Consider the following 21,314-nt stretch of genomic DNA (forward strand, 5'->3'; position numbering starts at 1 on the left):
TTTGTTCAGCTCCTGATGGAGTCCTACTTCTAACGGCTTAAAACCATGTGGCCAGTTTAAAATCTGGAAAGACATTTGCAATGATTTATAAGCAGGGTGGGTCTCCCGCCCACCGGAGTTCATCTGTCTGCCTGCATGCTTCTTCAGGCCACATTTTCCCTCAAGTGTCTTTGCATCCCCCCAGCCCTCCTATTAATTGGGTGAGATGGTTATAAGAGGTGGCGGCGTGGAGGCATGTCAGGTGCTCAGTCAGCGCCCGCACGTAGGCAGGGCGTACTGAGGCTGGCTCCTGTTTCGTGTCTCTACAGATCGGGAAGACAGGCGCCTACCTGCAATTCCTCAGCATTTTGTCCAGAATGCTCATTCGGCTGACGGAAGTGGATGTTTACGATGAAGAAGAGATCAATATCAGTGCAGTTATCTGCTGATGACGCTGGGGCTTGGAATCATCTTTAGTCGGTTTCTCAAGTGACTTCCGCTGTATCTTTTACTTTGAAGATGGAATCTCAGATTAATGATCTGACTCTTCCCAAGGGCCTTGTAGGGCTGCTTTTATCCTGCCCTTGTAGCCATTTTTGCTCAGTCCTAGAACAGTGCCTGGGAGGGCTTGGTGGGAGATAAAATTACGCTACTAAAAATACCCGCTGTTTACTGCGTACCTTCCAAACGTCAACCACCGTGCTAGATGGTTTACCTGCTGTTTACTGCACACCTTCCAAACGTCAACCACTGTGCTAGATGGTTTTACGTAAGTCACCACATTTCATTTCCTGTGCCACACCAAGAGATGGATAATGTTATTCGGTTCCGGAATAACACGTTCAGGAGTCCAGCTGGGAGGTGGCAGAGCTGGAACCAAACTAGATTTCGCTGCTGCCTCTAGAAAGTGGGGTTGTCATCAGGGGAGGGTTTCCCTCTCAGGCTGCTGAGCACATAGGTCAACATCTTGGGGCAAAATGGAAACATATGCTATGCAGGGAATAGCCTTTTCTTCTCATTCACAGAACAGAATTTACCCTGATTAAGGTAAGACTCTTTGAACAGCTGTTTCATGCTTATTGTAGAACACCTCCTCCATTTCCTCTTTCTAGCGCCCCTCCAGTGGCTCAGAAACTTGGTCTGGTAAAGGAATCCATTGCTTTGGAAATGAAGATTTGTGTAAGGAGTCGTGTGTTGTAGAGAAGGGGCCCCAGTAAGCTTGTAACAGCACTTGTATTATGTATGTTTAAGCTGTACGGCTGGATGATTTGATACATGTATACACTGTGAAGTAATCACCGCAATCACGCTAGGAACATACTCGTCACCTCACGTAGTTACCGTGTCAGCAGCAGTATTCACAATAGCCAAGACATGGAAACAACCATATGTTGTCCATTAATGGACAGACGTCCACCAGCAGTTGCGTGGATAACGATGGGGTATGTACTGGCGATGTATTCAGCCTTGACAAGGAAGGAAATCCTGTCATTTGGATACACAGGACTTTTTTTAGATGCTCTTGCCTGTGTTTGAGTTTTGACTTGGAGAAAATTTAGGACCAAGGAAGCCATCCAGTCCTTGGTCTTTCCTTTGAAGGAGAAGGGAAAGAGGCTTTTCATCGAAACTCTGAGCTTTCCACCGTTTCCCCACAGTTTGAAACCATTTTTCAAAGAAAGTCAACAGGTCTGCTGAATTTGTGTCTCCTCATTTTGTTGGATATAACAATGATAAAGATAGGGTTTGAATCCTGTTTGTTAAACTTCAAAGCCTTACTTTCTTAAATACTCTCTTATTGCCTTGGGTTTCTCTTGGGCAAAATGTGTGTAATTCCCGTTTTACAGGATGTGGTGAAGATGACGGATTGTTACCACATACGAAGCACTGAGCACCTATTAAATACAGAATAAATGTTCCTCTCCCTCTTCTTTCCTACTTTTTCTGTTTTCTTATGGACATGTACTCTGCCCCATATATATATAATTAGGATACACTGATATAGATATATAGATATATATCACTATGTCTATACTATATATATGTCATATCAAATATGTAAAATCAATATGACGTAAAATGATATTGATCAATGATGTAAAATCAATATGTTACATAAGTTTGAGTTGGACCAACTAGATTTTTTTTACCTTTTAGCCAACAAGCATTTAGTGAGCCCTGTAGACTACACCAATTAACGTAGGTGATTACACTGCAAATGTGCAAATGTGGGTCGGGCCATGAGTAGTGGTGGCATTCAGAAGGAGAAACCAGTGTACCTGAGCATTCAGAAGAGGCTTTCTAGAAGTGAAGTGATAGGAGTTGGGCCTTACTGGCTGGGTAGCATTTAGATGTAAGAGCAAGAGAGAGAACTGCATTAAGTTCTGCCAGTGGTGTGGACCAGTGTGGTGTATTTGGGGGACGGTGCGGGGAGAAGCCCAGAGCCCAGGGGTAGGTTGTACTGCCAGGAGTGGAAGTTAGTGGAAGTTAGAAGAGCAACCCCATCCCATAGGAAAACACAGCATAAGGCTGTTTGTCTGGATAGAGATCCTGAAAATGGGACGGGTGCCAGAGTATTTGAGATCCAGGGGAGTTCCCCAGGTAACCTGTAGACTCAGTATCAGTTCCACTCCTACCATCATCCTTGTGCACATTTGACCTAAGTCCTTCTCGCTTCCTGTTTTGTCATATATCTGTGTTTCTACTGATGCTGTAGACCTCAGAGAAGAATCAGATTGGCATTACCTCCAGCTCAGTGACCCCTGGCCGGACCTGGAGCTGTTCAAGAAGTTGCCTTTTGACTACATCATTCACGACCCGAAGTATGAGGATGCCAGTCTGATCTGTTCACACCATCAGGGCATAAAGAGCGAAGGTCAGATTTTTAAATCTCTTGCTGCTACCTTCTTCCAGACTACATGGGAGTAGCCTCTTAAAGGGACGAGCTGAGTTTTGTTAGCGATGAACTCATCTCGGTGGCGGTGGGTGAGCCGACAGTGCCTCACCTGACAGGAAGGGCTCTTCACAGACCACACGAGGGAAGACTCGTGGCTCGGTGGTGCTGAATAACGGTGAGGACCCTCTTGGTGGTTATTCATGATTGGAGTATTCTGAAGGTTCTGGTTAATAGAGGAAAAAGACGTGTATGTTTCTCTAGGAACTTGGATTGTAACAAAATGCACCTATTTCCCTTTCTGCCCTTGGTCTCTCGTTTTTCTCGCTCCTTCTTCAGAGACTGCTGACTTCCACAGTATTATGACCCTGCTGGGTTTCAGGGTCACTGGCAGCAAACATCGGACATGAGTGGCCAGTGTGATTACAAGCACTGACTAGGGAAGTTTGGTGAATGCTGCGTGAGAGGAAAATACCGGTCTCCTTGTCAAACCAATCATTTTTATCTTTGTTGCTCTCAGAGCAGATCGCTTTTTTTTTCTTTTTTTTAAGATTTAATTAATTAATTAATTTATTATTTATTTTATTGGCTGCGTTGGGTCTTCTGTTGTTGTGCGCTGGCTTTCTCCAGTTGCAGCGAGCGGGGGCTACTCTTCGTTGTGGTGTGAGGGCTTTTTCATTGCAGTGCTTCTCTTATTGTGGAGCACAGGCTCTAGGCACGCAGGCTTCAGTAGTTGTGGCACACGGGCTTCAGTAGTTGTGACACATGGGCTTAGTTGCTCCGCGGCATGTGGGATCCTCCCGGACCAGGGCTCGAACTCACGTCCCCTGCCTTGGCAGGCGGATTCTTAACCACTGCGCCACCAGGGAAGCCCAAGCAGATCACTTTTACTGAAGGTTCCTTCACATAGTAGACCTTCTCGAATGGAGGTTGACTGTTAAAATCTTAATTTTGCTAAGTCATTTGAAAACCTGGAGGTGATTCATGTGCTTTACAGTGCTTGCATATTATGTAGCGAATCCTTGAATATGTTTATGAACCATGCATAGGTGCATGCGTAAGACGCCATGTGAACGTAGCCTTCAGTTTATCCCACTGAGACTCTGTCCTTTCTGACCAGCTGAGTCACCTTGGGGCAGACAGGTGAGAGGTGATCGCACAAAGTCCTGTTACCGTGGTTCCCTGTGGGTAGGCAGGGGAGAGAACGTGGGCTCTGCCTCGTGCTGTTCTTTAATGCTGGGGATTTCGTGCAGACAGAGGGACACGCCGGAAGCCAGAGGACCTCTACGTGCGGCGCCAGACGGCGCGGATGAGGCTCTCCAAGTATGCGGCATACAACACGTACCACCACTGCGAGCAGTGCCACCAGTACATGGGCTTCCACCCCCGCTACCAGGTAGGACGGAGCCCCCGCTCCAGCGGCACTTCCCATTTTACGCTTAGTATTTCTTTTCATCTCAGACCCAGACGGGAAAGAGGAGGAGGGGGCAGTAGGAGCTGATGGGAGCCAGTCAGACCACCTGTGTGGCCCAGTTTTTTTTTTACATTCTTCCCCCATCAATTATTATGTACTTCGTGCATCATATGTATATTCACGTATGTGAGTACGTATGCTCACAATACATAATATGTATAATCGTGCATTATTTACCCCATGCTTATAAACATTTACATTAAATCACTGGTATACATAGTACGTGTTATTTGTGAATTGTAAATAGCTCATTAGGTCCAATCAATTCCAGTCAATATGCACGTCATAATGAATTATTTACGGTTCAGCCATCACCATATTATCACTGTCACACGCATGAAATAAAATACCCGTCATCACAACCCTTATCCTCACTATTGTCCTATCAGTAGGAGGCCTTCCACCGCTGTCAGGATTTACACGCAAATGAATAATCATCCGAGAAAACAACAAAAAATAACATTGTTTTACCTGCACCGATAGCTATTACAGCACGAGTTAATTTATACTTGTCTATACGACTTACATGCTCATATATACATGAGTGCATGCCCCAGAAAGGCCCAAAGGTGGCAAGAGCGCTGGCTTGCTCTGTCCGTCCCCTCTACAGAGGGAAACAGCAGACAGTAGCTTTAATTTTCCCAAATCTGCTCGGCCTTGAGCTCAGCTTCCACTGAAGTAGCACCTGTCTTCTTTTAGCACAGATTTTTTTAAACGATGTAATTTTACTGTAGACGAAATTAGAAATACATATGAGCAGTTTTTCAGAGGATTAAAATAATCAGAAATCCTATTTGCTCCAGAATAATTCTCCTAACACTTTTTCCCTCGGAGATGAAGCTTTTCTTTCAAGGCAGAGAAACCTATAAGTGAAAAACATTGTCTTGATTTTGAAATGTAAAGATCTGGAGAGACTCAAGGGGTCAGTCCCTGGTCACTTCAGGGTCTGCAGTGAAGGAATGAATGAAGCACGGGGGGAAGGAGGAGGGCGGGTTTGAGCTCTGGCCGGCGGGCCGGGCCTGTGTGCAGGCGCGCGGGTCTGGGGGGCCGCACTGGCAGGGGACGTGAAACCAGGCCCTGCGAGGAGCACTGAGGGGCCCCCTGCTGGCATTTCCCTGCCTCTACTTGTTCCGTTCTTCCTTCATCGCTCAAGGCTCCCTGAGAGGAAGTCTTAGGAGACTCCTCAGTTACGACCCTCTGTGTTCCCTCCCCAGGTCAGAATCTGTTTCTCCCTCATCTCTGCTCTCAAAGTAGAGCCACAGTAGGACTTCACAGCCGGTGTGTCCTGGCCCGCATCGGCCCTCCCCTGGCCCCCGTGGTTCCCGGGAGGGCACAGCGCAGGCTAGCTGCACGTCTGCAGGAGGGGCTGTTCAGATGGAGGGTGAGGGTCAGGGAAGACCCCTCTGTGGACGCCTGAGCTGAGAACCGGAGGAGGCGTGAGCATGGCCTGGGCAGAGCAGGGCTTGGAGGTCGCACCAGAGAGCAGTGTGGGCACGGTGACCGGGTGAGGGGAGGGCTCCTTGGACAGAGTGACTAGAAGTGAGGCTAGACTGGGGATCGGAGTGAGCCCAAGACCCGTGGGTGTCAGTTTCCACGTCCACCAAGTGGGGGTGAGGACATAGGGTTGTTAATTGCTTCACAGATGGTTAATTTAATGCCAAGGGACGGGAGGGGGCCTGGACATGGTGCGTGAGATAGAAGCGCACAAGTTCGCAGTTATTGTCTTATTAATATGCTGTTGCACGTATTACCTATGGTGGGAAAATAACCTTTGTTACAATTAACAATGTGATCCGGCACGTGAATGCTTTAGTTGGTAACCCAGCGCACCTCTGGGTCGGGTCCAGCGTCGGGAAGGGCTGGGCGGCCGACGTGGCGTTGCTGGGTGAAGCGCGGTCAGCACCGGGACGGGAGCGGCCGCTGGCCCAGTGGGTGTGGCCTCGGGTGTGGGCGTCCACACTGTGTCCTGGCGTCAGCCTGGGGCAGAGGCGGCAGCGACCTCTGTGTGGTCATGGCCACGGCGGGCCTGGGTTCTTCCGGGAAGTCAGGCCGGACTCTGATGACAAGCTCTGTCCTTTCCCCCTCGCACCTCAGCTCTATGAGTCCACCCTGCACGCCTTGCCTTCTCTTACTCCATGCTAGGAGAGGAGATCCCAGCTCCACTTCATCATCCCCAAGTCCAAGGAGCACCACTTTGTCTTCAGCCAACCTGGAGGCCAGCTGGAGAGCATGAGGCTGCCCCTCGTCACAGACAAGGTACTGGCTTCGAGTCCCCGGGGGCGAATCAAAGTGGCTGCAAGGGGCCACCGAGCTCTTGATGAGTCGGGCACGTGGGGCGGGGTGTGGCGGCGAGAGACGAGCATGGTGGCTCAACGTGGAGGAGACTGGGGAGCACAAGGGCTTTGTGGCCACTCAGAGTCAAATCTGAGTCAACTTTGGCATCACACTGTCACTTGACACCCTCTGAGCCTCAGCGTCCTCGTCTGGAAGTTTGGCCAATAATAACTCTTGCAAAAGCTTGTGGTGAGAATTGTATGGAATAACCAACGTCAGGCACCAGCACGGTACCTGGAAGATAACAAGGGCCAGTAAACGTTCGTCCCTTCCACTATCTTTTCTTTCATGCTGTCTCTTATGGAACTTTTTTTTTTTTTTTTTTTTGCGTTCGCGGGCCTCTCACTGCCGTGGCCTCTCCCGTTGCGGAACGCAGGCTCCGGACGCGCAGGCTCAGCGGCCATGGCTCACAGGCGCAGCCGCTCCGTGGCATGTGGGATCTTCCCGCAGCGGGGCATGAACCCGCGTCCCCTGCGTCGGCAGGCGGACTCCCAGCCGCTGTGCCACCGGGGAAGCCCCTCTTATGGAACACGTGAAACAGGCTAAGACGGCAGAATAGTATCATGAGTCCCCCGGGGCTGCTTACCCAACCTCAACAGTTATGCACTCAAGGCCACGCTTGCTTCATCAAGCCATCTCTCTTCACCTGCCTTCCTGTGTTACTTGGAAGCGAATCTCAGACATTGCATCATTTCATTTGTAAATATGTCAACGTATGTCCTCTAAAGGAGAAATTTTCTCTCTTCCGAGGAGATTGTTCCCAATGATCCATCGTCTCTCTGGCCGCCATTCTTAGGGGCGCTTGGTTTGACAGTTCCAGCCTGACAACCTCAGAGTCAACCGGCTGCCCCTTCCCCAGCCCCAGCCCCAGCCTCAGCCCCACGGACCTTGTGTACAGCTCTGCTCTTCCTGCTCCAGAGGGCCAGGCATGCCCAGGGCTGAACCCAGCCTTGCAGACCCAGCAGGCTATTATCAAGAATGAAAACATTTGTAAAGTGGCAGTGAGGCCTTTACTGTAAGGTGCTTGAGACTTTATCAGTTACTGCACTAGCTTTTCCAGGCGGTTCCCATCAGAACTGGTTATGAGGGACTTCCCTGGTGGCGCAGTGGTTAAGAATCCTGCCAGTGCAGGGGACACGGGTTCGAGCCCTGGTCCGGGAAGATCCCACATGCCACGGAGCAACTAAGCCCGTGCGCCACAACTACTGAACCTGCGCTCTAGAGCCTGCGAGCCACAACTACTGAAGCCCGCACACCTAGAGCCCGTGCTCCACACAAGAGAAGCCACCGCAATGAGAAGCCCACACACCGCAACAAAGAGCAGCCCCCGCTCACCGCAACTAGAGAAAGCCCCTGCACAGCAACAAAGACCCAACGCAGTCAAAAATAAATAAATAACTTTATTAAAAAGAAAGAACTGGTTCTGAGCACCAGCTGTATGCACAGCTGTGTAGCAAGTACTTTGAGGAATCGAGAAGGAACAGAAGACGTAGCTTGGCCAGCAGAACCTGTTGTTGAGAAAAGAGTGAAAGAAAACACAGTTATTTATATAAAAGATCATAGCCTGCGTGTATGAGTATGGCTATGATAGAGGGATTTAAGTCATACAGGAGTAACGTGTACTCAGAGCACGATATTCGGTGCTAATAGGAGAGGTTAATGAATTTGGGTAATCGATATATGCCTGTTAGTTTTGCTCACCTAACAAACCATTTCCGAACAAGCATGTACTTAGCTTCCGGTTCTGTGGGCCAGCAGTTCAGACTCAGTTCTGCTGGGTGGTTATCCTGGGGTGGCTTGCTCTCATTTGTGTCCGAGGTTAGTTACCAGGTTGGCGGGGGGCCGGCTGGGCTAGGGACACCCATGTCTGTTCCCTGCGGCCTCTCCTTCTCCAGCAGGCTAGCCCAGGCTTCTTCCTGGGAGGGTTCCGAGAGAAGGCAGAATGTGGTCAGGCCTCTGGAGGCCAGGCTTGGAACTGGCGCGCTGTCATTTTAACTGCATTTTATCCATAAAAGCAAGTCCCAAGCCTGAGCCAGATGCAGGGAGTGTGGAAATAGATGCCATCTCTTGATGGAAGGGGCTGCAAAGTCACGTTTTAAAGGGAGGGGAATCGTTGTGGCCGTGCTGACAAACACTTGCTTCTTTATGCCCGTACTCTCCAGAGTCATGAATACATAAAGAGTCCGACGTTCACTCCCACGACTGGCCGTCACGAGCACGGGCTCTTTAACCTGTACCACGCGATGGATGGTGCCAGCCATCTGCACGTGCTGGTTGTCAAGGAGTATGAAATGGCGATTTATAAGAAATACTGGCCCAACCATATCATGCTGGTACTCCCGAGTATCTTCAACAGCGCCGGAGTCGGTAGGCCTTGTAGACGTGCCCTACTCTGTAATATTTCTGTGCATGGAGGCTTTGAGAGAATGTTCTAGATGTTGACGCACAGTGTGAGAGTTGTGATTTAAGTTTTATTTGGGGCAAAGTGAGGACTAGAGCTTGAGAGACGGCCTCTCAGATAGCTCCGAGGAACTGCTCCAATGAGATAAGGGGGGGAGGTCAGTGTATATGGGATTTTGGTGGAGGGAGATGCGTGCAGTCAAGCACACATGTTGGCAGAGGGATGCTACTGGTCACTGGGAGCAGATATCTCTGTTAATGATTTTAGTGCTTTTCTAGATAGGAGACGATGCAAGAAATTGGGCTCATAAAATCGCCTCCCGAAAAATCTCTCAGTCTCTGAAGGCCTGTTCTGCCAGTTGCCCAGAGCACAGACTGCCTCCTTCCTGATCGCCACCCTGACCTCCTTTCAGGGTGTGCTGAAGGTCAGCGACCGCCGTGGCTACTGACCACATCCTTGTACAGGCAGATGGCGAGAGACAGTTTATGTCCGCGTAGAGAGGAAAGACCTTTCTCATTAAGCTTTTTGGCTTTTAAAGCTATTTTGATTTGACTGTTCTTTTTTCTTCGATGTTTGGTTATTGATTTATTCATGTTCTCAGCTGTTAGAAAAGCAAGGATAAATCGATGCGTGTGCAAATCGGAGAGGAGTGTTTTCTGCCCTAGAATTCTACCAAGTCAACAGCCTATGGTGGGTGGGTGAGGGCTGCAGATCAGGACCCCCAGGAGCTGGCGGGGCTGGGGCCTCGATGGGCTTTCATCAAGTTCTCTTCTCACTGGGGCTTTGTCCTGGGTGGTCGTCGGCATAGGACTGGCCTGAGTCGGGGTCGTTTGCCCATTTCAGGCGCCGCCCATTTCCTGATCAAGGAGCTGTCTTACCACAACCTGGAGCTGGAGCGGAACCGGCAGGAGGAGCTGGGGATCAAGCCGCAGGACATCTGGCCCTTCATCGTGATTTCTGATGACTCCTGCGTGATGTGGAACGTGCTGGACGTCGACTGTGGTGGGGAGAGAAGCAGGTGAGAACCCACACACTCACCCCATCAGTAAGACAAGTGCACGTGCTCTCCTCTCAGTGGGGGATTCTCGTCCACCCTTCGAGGACCCCAGAGGGCGCCTCACGCTAGAAGGTGTGGTGTGCAGTGGACAGAGCCCGGCGTGTGGTGGGCTCGTGTTCCAAGCTTTACTCTGAGTTCTTAATTTAAAAAATGTTACTGAGGTGTAATACATGCAGAAAATAATGCAATATATATTCAACATCGAATATATACGAAAAGGAAAGTATAATACATATCCAGGTATTTTCACAAACAGATCACACACGCTTGACAAACTCCCTGATGAAGAAACAGACCATCACTGGCAGCCCAGAACCTTCCAGTCCCTCCTCCCTCCCCCCAGCCTCCTCCTAACGTGAAGCTGTATTTTTATTTGCTGTGTGACATTAGGGAAATGACTCTTTTTTGGGTTCTAGATTCCTCATCTTTCAAAGGGGCACTTAAACTTGTGCTAGAAGTTTGTTACGAGGATTAATTAAACCATGAATTGTGTGCCCGGTCACGGGCAATGAAGCAGCACAATGTAGGAAAGGCTCAGTAGATACAGCTGCATCTGAGCATTGTGGGTAAAATATTTCTGTGTGGTTTCACCATGAGTGTTTCAACTTAGCCTTTATTTTTGGCTTGATTTTTTTTTTTTTTTTTTTTTGAGAAACAACTTGATTTTTTGGCTTGTTTTTGTGAGAGGCAACTTTTGAGGTTGGTTCACCTCTTCTGTGTTAGTGAGTCCTAATGTAACGATCACCATTAACACCACTGCTCTTCTAGAAAAAACCGTTTTCTGTCTGATTGAGCTGCACGTGCATGAGGACAGCAGTCACCGTGCTTTCAGTGTTCTCACTGTCATGCTTCCCAGGGCAAGAGCTCGGCCAGGGCGGCAATGAGGAAGAGAGCCGAGCTTTTCCCTCTGCCTTTCTGAATTGCATTCTGCAGCAGATGTTCAAGTCCTGGCACGTCAGAGCTGGCTGGGGCCTTAGAGAGTTTAGCTGAAGCCCCTCAGTTGGGGAAAAGGAAGCTGAGATGCAGAGAAGTTGAGCCGCGTCCCTGGGTCTCACAGACAGAGCTCTCGTCACCCCAGCTCCCTGCCCTGGGGTTACTCCCTTCAGCACCCCTCTCTGGCCGTCGGGTGGCCCCCACTGTCTTCACGGACTTCAGTCACCGGCAGGGTGGGGTGGGAGGTGTTTACACGCTGCCTCCTTCCCTCCCCCCACCTCGCTTGGAACTGACACTGGAAGCGCCAGGTGGCTTGGCAGATGCAGAGACTGTGGGCTCCGGAGACAGACAACACCGTTCAATCCGAGCTCTGTCACGTGACACTGGGCAAGTTATCCAGAGCCTCTTTTTCCTCCTCTGTAAAATGGGGATGCTGTGCCTGTGTCACAGGATTGCTGCGAGGGTCAATGACAGTGAACCTGAAGTGCCGAGCACGGTGCCTGGCGGTTGTGACGGGTTCCTTCTGCACCACCCCGCCCGGCATGTTCGGGGAGAGCAGCATCCCGGCCAGCCTGGTCCAGAGGGCCTTGCTGTTGTCTGCATGCCAACCGAGGGATGTCCACCTCCTTCCTCCGAACAGGGAATTTGCCCGGTCGGAAAGGAATGTTTCCTTGAAGCACGTCATGCAGCACATCGAGGCTTCCCCCAGCATCACCCACTACGCCCTGATCGGCATGCGCAAGTGGTCCAGCAAGGCCGGGAGCCGCGAGGTGCGCGAGCCCTTCTCCCGCTGCCACGTGCATGACTTCGTCATCCTGAACGTGGACTTGACCCAGAACGTGCAGTACAACCAGAATCGGTGAGCTCCTGCGCCGCCGCGGCTGTCAGCTCCGCCCACGGTCCCAGGGCCCTCGGTGAGCGGCAGCCTCGCTCCTGGCGGGTGGCTGCTCCGTCCTCGCCCTTCAGGGCCCACGAAACCAGAGCCTTTTCACCCATAGCATTGGCCTGGTCCCTTGCTTTCAGCCCTCGTGGGTTTTTCTGGTATTTTTGTTGGATAATTTTAGGGCAGATTTGCCTAAGACCATTCAACTTCCTTCCTCAATTCACGTGGTACCTTATGTAATGACTTAAATGCTACTGGGTGTTGCTTCTCTTGCTTTCTCTGCTCCTTCTCTGAACACATCACGTTTTAGGAGCGTTAGCACTGAAGGAAACTGTAATTTCCCTGTGTCACTCTCTACAGATCTATGCAGAAATGCTCACGTCACGAGAAGAATCTAATCACTAAGGTTTATCGAGCCCTCGACGTGCCAGGCAGTGGGCACACCCCCGAGAGGGCCCAGGCAGGAGTGTCAATTCTGGAGCCAGACCGACCTGCTAGGAATTTGGGTTCTGCCACTGTCAGCTTTGCAATGTAGGCAGATGACTCGCCATCTCTGAGTCTTGTTTTTTTTTTTTTTTTTGCGGTACGCGGGCCTCTCACTGTCGTGGCCTCTCCCGCTGCGGAGCGCAGGCTCAGCGGCCATGGCTCACGGGTCCAGCCGCTCCGTGGCATGTGGGATCTTCCCGGACCGGGGCACGAACCCGTGTCCCCTGCATCGGCAGGCGGACTCCCAACCACTGCGCCACCAGGGAAGCCCTGAGTCTTGTTTTATTCAGCTGTAAAAAGTGGCTAATATTTTTACTTTGGGAGGTCGGTTGTTTTCTTTTCAGCAAATAGATGAAGTGGTGTTTGTCGAGTCCCCCTCACGGTGCCTGGCGTGTCGTGCCTGGTCCACAGGTGGCAGTGGTTCCGTAGTGTAAGGCTGGGGTGCACCCTGCTTTCCTGGTGCAGGCACATCACTGCTTGTCCTGTTTTCCTTCTCGGTTTGCCTTCTGTGCCTCCCAGGGGAAGGTCTTTGGTGCAGGAACAAGCCTGCTCCACCTTCCCAGCCCCCAATCCAGGGGTGCACACTCCACGTGTCTGGGGGGGTGTGAGCTGCCTCCAGTCCGACCCGCCCCCTCCTCTGGCTCTGGGCAGGTTCATGTGTGATGATGTGGACTTCAACCTGCGGGTGCACAGCGCCGGCCTCCTGCTCTGCCGGTTCAACCGCTTCAGTGTGATGAAGAAGCAGATTGCGGTGGGCGGGCACAGGTCCTTCCACATCACGTCCAAGGTGGGTGTGGCCGTGTGCCTAGAGGGGGCTGCTGTCCGTGGTGGGAAAGCTGGCAGGGAGGCCACCCAGGCGCCTTTGAGTCAGTGGGGTGGGCTTGACTGCTGGGAAGTATTAGTAAAGGTTTCCTGTTGGGAGCGCTGGGAAGGGAAAGACTCCATCAGGTTTCCCTTCTGATCTCCGACTCTAACTGGTTTCCGCACACGCACCACCAGCCCTCCTGTGCGCCCTTGCCTGCCCACACTCTCTCTCCCCATTGGTTTCCTGAGCTCATCTCTGTCACTGTCTTTGCTGTTCACTTGTCCGGCTTTTCTGCTGGACAGAGCCCCTTTGGGGAGGGGGCAGGTGTGGTGCCGTGCTCTTCTCGGAGCCCCTAGGACAGTGCCTGCCGGACACTGTCTGAATGGCACTGACGGGCTAGCTTGATGGCTGAGCCGGCCTCCAGATGGGCAGAGACGTGATCTGATTGTGTCGGTCCTGGCCGGGCAGACCTGGGCATTTCAGATGTGAAGTCACGGTGAGCCTTCGGAGATCTGTGTCTTCCAGGAACCCATACGGAGCTGGCACACCCCTGCCTTGAAGGTCCCTCCGATCCATGGGGCAGAGCGTCAGAGATGAGCTGGAGAAGTAGGCAGGACCTTATCCGCTGTGGGAAGGTTCTAGGCTTTTCTGTAGGAGTAACGAGAACCCACTGAAGGGTGTGCAGCAGAGGGTTTGATTAGCATGATTTACACCCACAGTCTCTCGGGCCGTAGCATGGGAAGTCTGTTGGTGACGGGACGCGAGATGGTGGGCCCAGATGGCCGGGCCGTGGAGAGCAGTGGCCACGTGGCTGGACTGGAGGCAGATAGGGTCTGGGGGTCAAGGGGAGCTTGGCCGTTCCCAGAGGTTTGGTTTGCATCCCTGGATTTGGGGGAACGTTTCCAAGGTCCATGGATTCCCTTAATTTTTTCTAGACCAAGCAGCCAGTTTTCAGCGTGGAATGATCGGTGTCTAGGATTCTCATCGATCACGTGATCAGTTTTCACACGTCCCACTTCGGTTAAACCTAATTTTTCTTGATGGAGAACTTCACAGTGGAAGTTATGTGTTCTCACATCGCTGCTCCATGGCACAGCCTTCCACGATGGGGCCACCCACCCTGGGTCCCTGCTCGGGGTGGCTGGGAGTGGCTGACACCCGCCCTTCCCCGCGCAGGCGTCTGACAGCCCCATGGCCATCGTGCCAGCCCAGTACATCTGCGCCCCCGACAGCAAGCACACGTTCCTCGCGGCCCCTGCGCAGCTCCTGCTGGAGAAGTTCCTGCAGCACCACAGCCACCGCTTCTTCCCGCTGTCCCTGAAGAATCACGGCCACCCCGTGCTGTCCGTCGACTGCTACCTTAACCTGGGGTCTCAGGTAACTGTCAGAGGGGGCGCTGTCGAGTCCATAAATCCGGGAAATTCCTAAACACGTGCGCCAGAACCCAGGACTTGGAATGAGAACCACTCCACTACTTCCGCTCCGGTATGACCCCCCCCTTACAGCTGGTAAGATAAAGGCTGAGAGGACCGAAGTGGTTTGGCCCCAACATAAGAAGTTAAGAATAGAAACCCACTTCTGATGCTAAACATTTCCGATTCTCAAACGAATTAATGAATAGATAAATCTGGATAAGCCTTGGAGTTGAGTTTTAGGATATAGATTTGGAAATAACATTAAATACTGTCTCTGTTCCTCCAAGTCTGAGCTTGACCTGGCGGTTAGCATTTGCTAGATGCAGAGCGCTAACACAGTGTCGTGGGGTATTTCACGGAGCGTGACGTTTTCTCTTGGATCCCTTTCTTTTCAGATCTCTGTGTGTTATGTGAGCTCCAGGCCCCACTCTTTGAACGTCAGCTGCTCCGACTTCCTGTTTAGTGGACTCCTGCTCTACCTCTGTGACTCTTTTGTAGGAGCTGCCTTCCTGAAAAAGTTTCATTTTCTGAAAGGTAACTTCCCGTACTCTTACCACGGACCTTGCCCTGAGTGGCTGTCGCCACCTGGCGCCTCTGCGGAGGTGACCTCTGGTCCTAGTCCTTGGCAACGGGTAAACTGAGGCTCAGGGCGCATGACTTCCCCGACCATCCAGGGAAGCGCAAGAAGGCGGGGATGGGATCCCAGGGCAGCTCTTTCCCCCTCTACCTGTTTGCGTAGAGACAAGACACAGCCCCTTTCTTTTCGGTGATTAGCAGATATTTTCAACTTTTCTGTTGCTTTCCAATCCAGGCTCTTAGCCTAAGATGCAGAGCGAAGACCCCCTCAGACGTTTTTCCTTCTTGGTGGATGAGTTCTTCTTCCTTGTCTTGGGGTGCCACGTGCATCTTTACTTCTCTTCTAATCTTTCTCCCTCTATAGGTGTTTTCGTGCTAGAGTGGTTGAGAGTGAGAGACATTCATCCTGTATGGCTTAAACACATTCTTCCCAATCCAGCTGGGATCCCTAATCGAGCTTCACTTTTCCTTGGCTGGCCTTGACTCTGACCTTCCTCTCTACCAGGTGTTTAGTGAGCACCAACATTGCATAAGCTTTGGGGAAATAGTCAGAGGTTTCCACAACCTTCTCTGCTCTTGGGAAACATCTCGTCTAATAGGAGGATAGGATGTGTAGGGAGGGAGGGAGGGAGGGAGCTAGAACGAACACCCGTGATTGCTGATGCTAGGCGTCGAGAGGCGGGAGAATCCTCGTTGCCCAGCAGAGGAAGAGTCAGGAGGTGCGTGGGGCCTGGGCGGGTGGCCGGCTGGGATGGCTGGAGAGGGAGGGTTGGGCTGGAAGGGCCAGGAGAGGGCGCTTCCCAGCAGGGTCTGGAGCCGAGGATGTTGGTTTGTGGTCCTGCGAGTCTGTCTCCTTCTCCCCCCTCTGCTCACTTCTTTGCCAGTGTTTCTTGGTTCCACGTTGTCTCATCTGCCAGACCTGCCAAATCACAATCTCACTGTCTTGCTAAGATTAAGACGCATCCCCAAGGAACCAAGAGCTCACGCGGACATCCGGTCCTTCCCTTCCAAGCAGCAGCGTATTTTGTTCTTGCCAATAGCAGCCAGGCGGTACCTTTCCTTTGGAGAAACTCCCCTGTTTTCTTCACATACCTCTGCTGTCATCCACACAGGTGCCACCTTGTGTGTGATCTGTCAGGACCGCAACTCACTCCGCCAGACGGTTGTCCGCCTGGAGCTGGAAGATGAGTGGCAGTTTCGGCTGCGAGATGAATTCCAGACCGCCAATGCCAAGGAGGACCGACCCCTCTTCTTTCTGACCGGACGACACATCTGAGGGAGACACACCTGAGGGTGGGGCCTTCAGAACCTCAGGGTGCTGAGGCTAAAGGAAGAAGAGGAACCACGGAGTGTCTGGACTGGGGCAGGACCCAGGGGTGTCTGTTGGCCACCCCCTCACGGTAGGTGCCAGGGAACCGAGGCCCAGAGGTGGACCGAGACTTACTGAGACCCACGGGGCTGAGTGAACGGTGAGCAGGAACTCAAACCAAAGGCCCCTAGGTTCCGGGGCAGACCCCATCGCCCTGGCCTGTGTCGAAGTCCATCATATGAAGAACAAAAGTTTTGCCTGCTGTCACATCGTCCATATGCTTCCATGGACAGACTTGACTCTTCTCTTAGTTCTGAAGGATCCCCCTTGGCTTATCTTGTACAGGTGCCAGCGTTTCAGATGATGGATACCATGTTGGCTACGTAGGTTTCTCTATAACCTACTACAGAGCAATATTCCAAAAGAACCTTTTAACTGTAAAGGCTGGAGACGAGAAAAAATGAAGTAGGTTCACTTAATAAGAATTATGTAAGTTTACTCTTTTAGAAGCTAGCCCAAAGGCATCAACTTTAATAAAGTAAAACAAATAGTTTCACTTCAGAGCAAATACGATTCTATTAAAATAGTATAGGGTAAATACCCTACCTCTTAGAAAGGGCAAAAGTGAAAAGAAACTTTTTTAAAAACTACAGGGGTTTCAGGAAGGAAGTTAGGGTTACAGAGATTGACCTTGAGAAATAGAATTTGCCTTACAAAGGAAAGAGGACCAAATGGCTTACTTGAAACAAACCATGAGAACAACTAAAGCGATGTGGAAAATAGTTGATAAGAGCTAGACTCGTGACTCTAATTTATTGAAGCTCAGTTTTTAGTTCCTTGAATCGCTTGTCTTCTCTTACGAATGTTTGATCCCTGACAGGAGAGGAAGGGGGACAGACAAGGCAGCAGCGATGTTCTGTGATGCGCCTACACTCTGGCTTGTGCTGGGATGTTTTTCAAACCAGCGTGTTAGAGGGCCCCCTAGAGGCTGGGCCTCGGGCCAGGTGCTTTCACAGTAACGATCCTGCTTAACCCTTCCAGCAGTCCACGTGCGTGGAATTATTCTTCCCATTTCAAAGATGAGACAGTTGAGATGTAGAGAGCGCATCTCACCAAGATCACACAGCCGGAGAGAAGCAGAAGCAGACTCTGGGGTCCGTCTCCCCACCACGCTGCTTGTGGAGTGGCCCGTAACCAAAGGAAGAGTTTAAAGGTCGTCAGAAATGAATCAGCAGAATGCACTCTCATGCATCCATCCTAGACGTTTAAAGCACTCTAATGGACAGCAATCCGAGAAGAAATTCTTTTCAAAGATGATGCCAAAGAGTTAATGTCAATCTTTTCTTCCCTAAGAAGAAAAGTCCATGAGTATAAAAGATTTAGATCAGTGTTTCTAAAATGATCACTTTGTATATGTCGTTATTCCTACCTCGGAATAAAAACTTACCTTCTTTAGTTCTACTTGTCTTTTGTAAACGGTGGCTTCTGGGCTGCTTTCCTCATTTGATTGGTTGATTTAAACTTGGGAAAAAAACCCAAACGAGTATTCGTATTTGCTCCAGCCTTATAAATAGAATTTGTGATGCGTGTATTGTTGCTTTGCTGGGAACGAGTTGCATTGTTTTGGGAGGAAGTAGTGTGGCCAGTGGTCCTGGGGGGCTAATACTGCTTAAAATCTCAATGAATGACAGAAGGACAGTTTTGGAAAGGAAAGGGTATATTAAGATGTGGAGGAATCCCTGAAAGAGAAAAGACAGGCAGAAATGGAAGAAACAATGGCCCAAAGCGTGCAAAGAAGCCTGCCACACAGGAGGATGGTTTCCTCCTGTGCCCTGAGCTTCCGAGTGACTAAAGAAGCAGGCGGGGGGCCTGGGCGTTTGGCAGGGTCGTTCACAGGGGAAGTCGCTCGGAGCAGCCAGGCTCTTTGGTGCCCCCCAGCCCTCCCTGCCGCGCTCTCCACCCCGCAACCAACCTGGGCTGAGCAGCAGTTTGGGTGAGGCGCAGGCCCGGAGTGTAGAGCCCCCAGCAGGGGGCGGGTCCCCAGGCCTTTGTGAAGACAAGCTGTCGGCACCCCGTCGCCACCGCAGTGTCCTGTCCCCACAGTCACTTGCGGCAGTAGATAGCAAACAGGAGCTCCCTAGTACGGAAATAAACACACAGCTAAAACTCGTAACAAAGTACAGGAAATGTTATAGAGAGAGAAGTGATAAGCTCCATGAAGAGTCAATACAGCAGACGGAATCCCATCAACCAAGTGTAGTTAAATTCAGGGAAAAAGAATATACCGCATCCAGAACAAAAAAAGATCAGGTACAGATCTCGGAAATTCAAACCTCTGTAGGCGGATGAAATAGACCAGCTCAAGAGTGAAAGAGACATGGGCTTCCCTGGTGGCGCAGTGGTTGAGAGTCCGCCTGCCGATGCAGGGGACACGGGTTCGTACCCCAGTCCGGGAAGATCCCACATGCCGCAGAGCGGCTGGGCCCGTGGGCCGTGGCCGCTGAGCCTGCGCGTCCGGAGCCTGTGCTTCACAACGGGAGAGGCCACGGCAGTGAGAGGCCCGCGTACAGCAAAAAAGAGTGAAAGAGACAGCTGGAAGGTGCAGTTGAGAAAGTCTCTAAGAAGGCAGTACAAAGGGATGTTCCTGATCTCTGCTGACCCTTAACTTCTCCCTTTGCTTACTGCGTGTCAGCTGCCTGGCCCTCCTGGACCACCTTGGCCACTGCCAGGCCAGCACCCGCCTCTGCCCGGAGTGCTTCTCCCCTCACATCCGCTTGGGTCCCTCCCTCGCTTGCACTGGGTCCTTACTACTCAAAGGCCACCTCCTCAATGAGGTCATCCCTGATTGAGAGTACCTACTAACAGAACGCTGTTTAGCTGTCTTTTGTTTTTTTGGTCTTTCCCCACAGAAGCAGGAATTTTATGAGACAGTTCCACTGCTCTGTTCCCAGAGCCTTGATTATGCCCAGCAAACTGTAGGGACCGTGAGATGCCCGTTGAATGAACGAATGAATCTCTTCTATCTTAGCTGATCCCAACATGGGAGCTGGGGGTGGGAGTGGTCGGTGATGGGGGAACTGATAGAATGAGTGAAATTGAGCAAAAATTCTTGGTTTAATGGGGCAGAAGTGATTAACATGTTAATGGAAAAGGAATATTTATATATATGTGTTAAAAACTTTTAGAGAAGCTGCTAGAAGGAAAAAACAGGGTGTCCAATATCTAAAACATTAAAGGGAAAGGTAGCACTGACAAAATCAGTGTATGAGGTAAGAGCAGGCTGGGGAGGGGATAAACAGCAAGAAAGCTTGGTAAATAGAATACACATCCAAACCTATCAATAAGCAAAATAACTATAAATGAATTAAAGTCACCTAACAACAGATTGAGGCTCTCAGATTGGGTCAAGACGAGATATTTTAAGTTAAAATTCAGAGTTCTACCCAGAGGGATGAGACTGTCCCGACACGTTGTAGATATGCCAACATTGCTATGAAATACAAAGAATTGTGAGAAATACGAGAAGATGGGTAAATGGTGTAATCGTAAATGGAGTCTAGTATGTCTCTTGCAGAAGCAGACGAAGAAGACCCACAGAGATGAGAGTTGGTTGACACAGTAATATGTTTGGTCTAAAGTAATTAACCTTCAAAGAGGAGAGAATTCGTGTGTAATAAGAATTCCAGAGGATGTACTGGAACTAGATAGCGGCGAGGGTCACATAACATAGTGAACGTGCTAAATGTCACTAATGGCCAATTTTATGTGTATTTTACCGCCATAAAATAAAAACTCTCCCAGAACATTGGGAAATACGGAATCCTGTACTTCTGAAAGGCCAGATATAACAGTCACCCCAAAACCAGATAAGAATAATAAGTACACACCAAAAAACTGATTCTTTTTTTCCTGGAAACTTTCAGCGATTTACGACTCTGGCAATAAAGGAGGAGAAATCATGCTACAAGAGCAACATTTCTATGGATGTCAGAGTTCTTGACACAGGATGTGGCGGTGCAGAGGGCGCGGAATCTGAAATCGGGAGACTTGGGTTCACGCCTTGGCTCCTTTGCCAAGTCACCCAGCTCCCTGGAGACTGTGTTAGCTATGAAATCAGCAACAGTGAGTAGCAAACTTTCTTGAGCATCTACTACGGTTAGTCATTTTACTAGATGGCTAATTGTCCATTATTTCCTTTAGCCATCACAATCACACTTGAAGTAGATATCATTGGTATCATTTTACGGAGTAAGAAACTAGGGCTCAGAGAGGCTGAGTGACGTGTCTGAGATCACACACCTCTCAAGTGCCAGAACCAATGTAGAGTCATGCCTGCAGGTGTGAGGATAGCACTAACATCACAGCTGCGTGCTATCTTGAGTTATTTACTTCCCCCAAATGCTGTATATTAGAAGGCACTGTGGTTCCTAAGACTCTGTGTGCAATAAGAAATACTGATCCAGAATTTTCTCATGGGTTGCCTGTTGCATGTGGTGCTGGATTCAAGCGTGTACCAAATGCACCACATTGTGTGCCACCTAGAGTCTAGGCAATCCCAGCATTAAGGTTTAGAAACCACTTTCAATAAAGAAGTTTGCATGAAACCTCCCACGTCTGGCTTCAGGTTCTGCAGACAGCTCTTCTTGAAGGGACAGCCATGCACCAAGGGCAAGTCCAGTGTCCACGGCTGCTGTTTCTTTTTCAGTCTACTTGCTTAGGCAGACTTCCTGCTCAGAAGGAATTAGCATTTTGATTAGCAAAACAGTTGGGAA

General features: G+C 50.4%; 1 protein-coding gene across 1 annotated transcript in view; it reads left to right on the forward strand.

Moving 5' to 3' along the window:
* The window catches only part of GREB1 (growth regulating estrogen receptor binding 1), a 132,671-nt gene extending 114,674 nt beyond the window's left edge, over positions 1-17,997 (forward strand). Inside the window, 13 exon segments of the mRNA XM_032653546.1 lie at positions 309-411; positions 2,693-2,851; positions 4,123-4,265; positions 6,438-6,459; positions 6,462-6,496; positions 6,498-6,599; positions 8,840-9,044; positions 9,922-10,096; positions 11,709-11,927; positions 13,089-13,224; positions 14,419-14,619; positions 15,053-15,191; positions 16,346-17,997. Of these exon segments, the coding sequence (XP_032509437.1) occupies positions 309-411; positions 2,693-2,851; positions 4,123-4,265; positions 6,438-6,459; positions 6,462-6,496; positions 6,498-6,599; positions 8,840-9,044; positions 9,922-10,096; positions 11,709-11,927; positions 13,089-13,224; positions 14,419-14,619; positions 15,053-15,191; positions 16,346-16,509 (1,803 nt within the window). The 3' untranslated portion in view covers positions 16,510-17,997.
* Positions 17,998-21,314: the final 3,317 nt, after the last annotated feature.

This window comes from Phocoena sinus, chromosome 13, assembly GCF_008692025.1.
Source record: "Phocoena sinus isolate mPhoSin1 chromosome 13, mPhoSin1.pri, whole genome shotgun sequence".
In the NCBI taxonomy this organism is placed as follows: Eukaryota; Metazoa; Chordata; class Mammalia; order Artiodactyla; family Phocoenidae; genus Phocoena; species Phocoena sinus.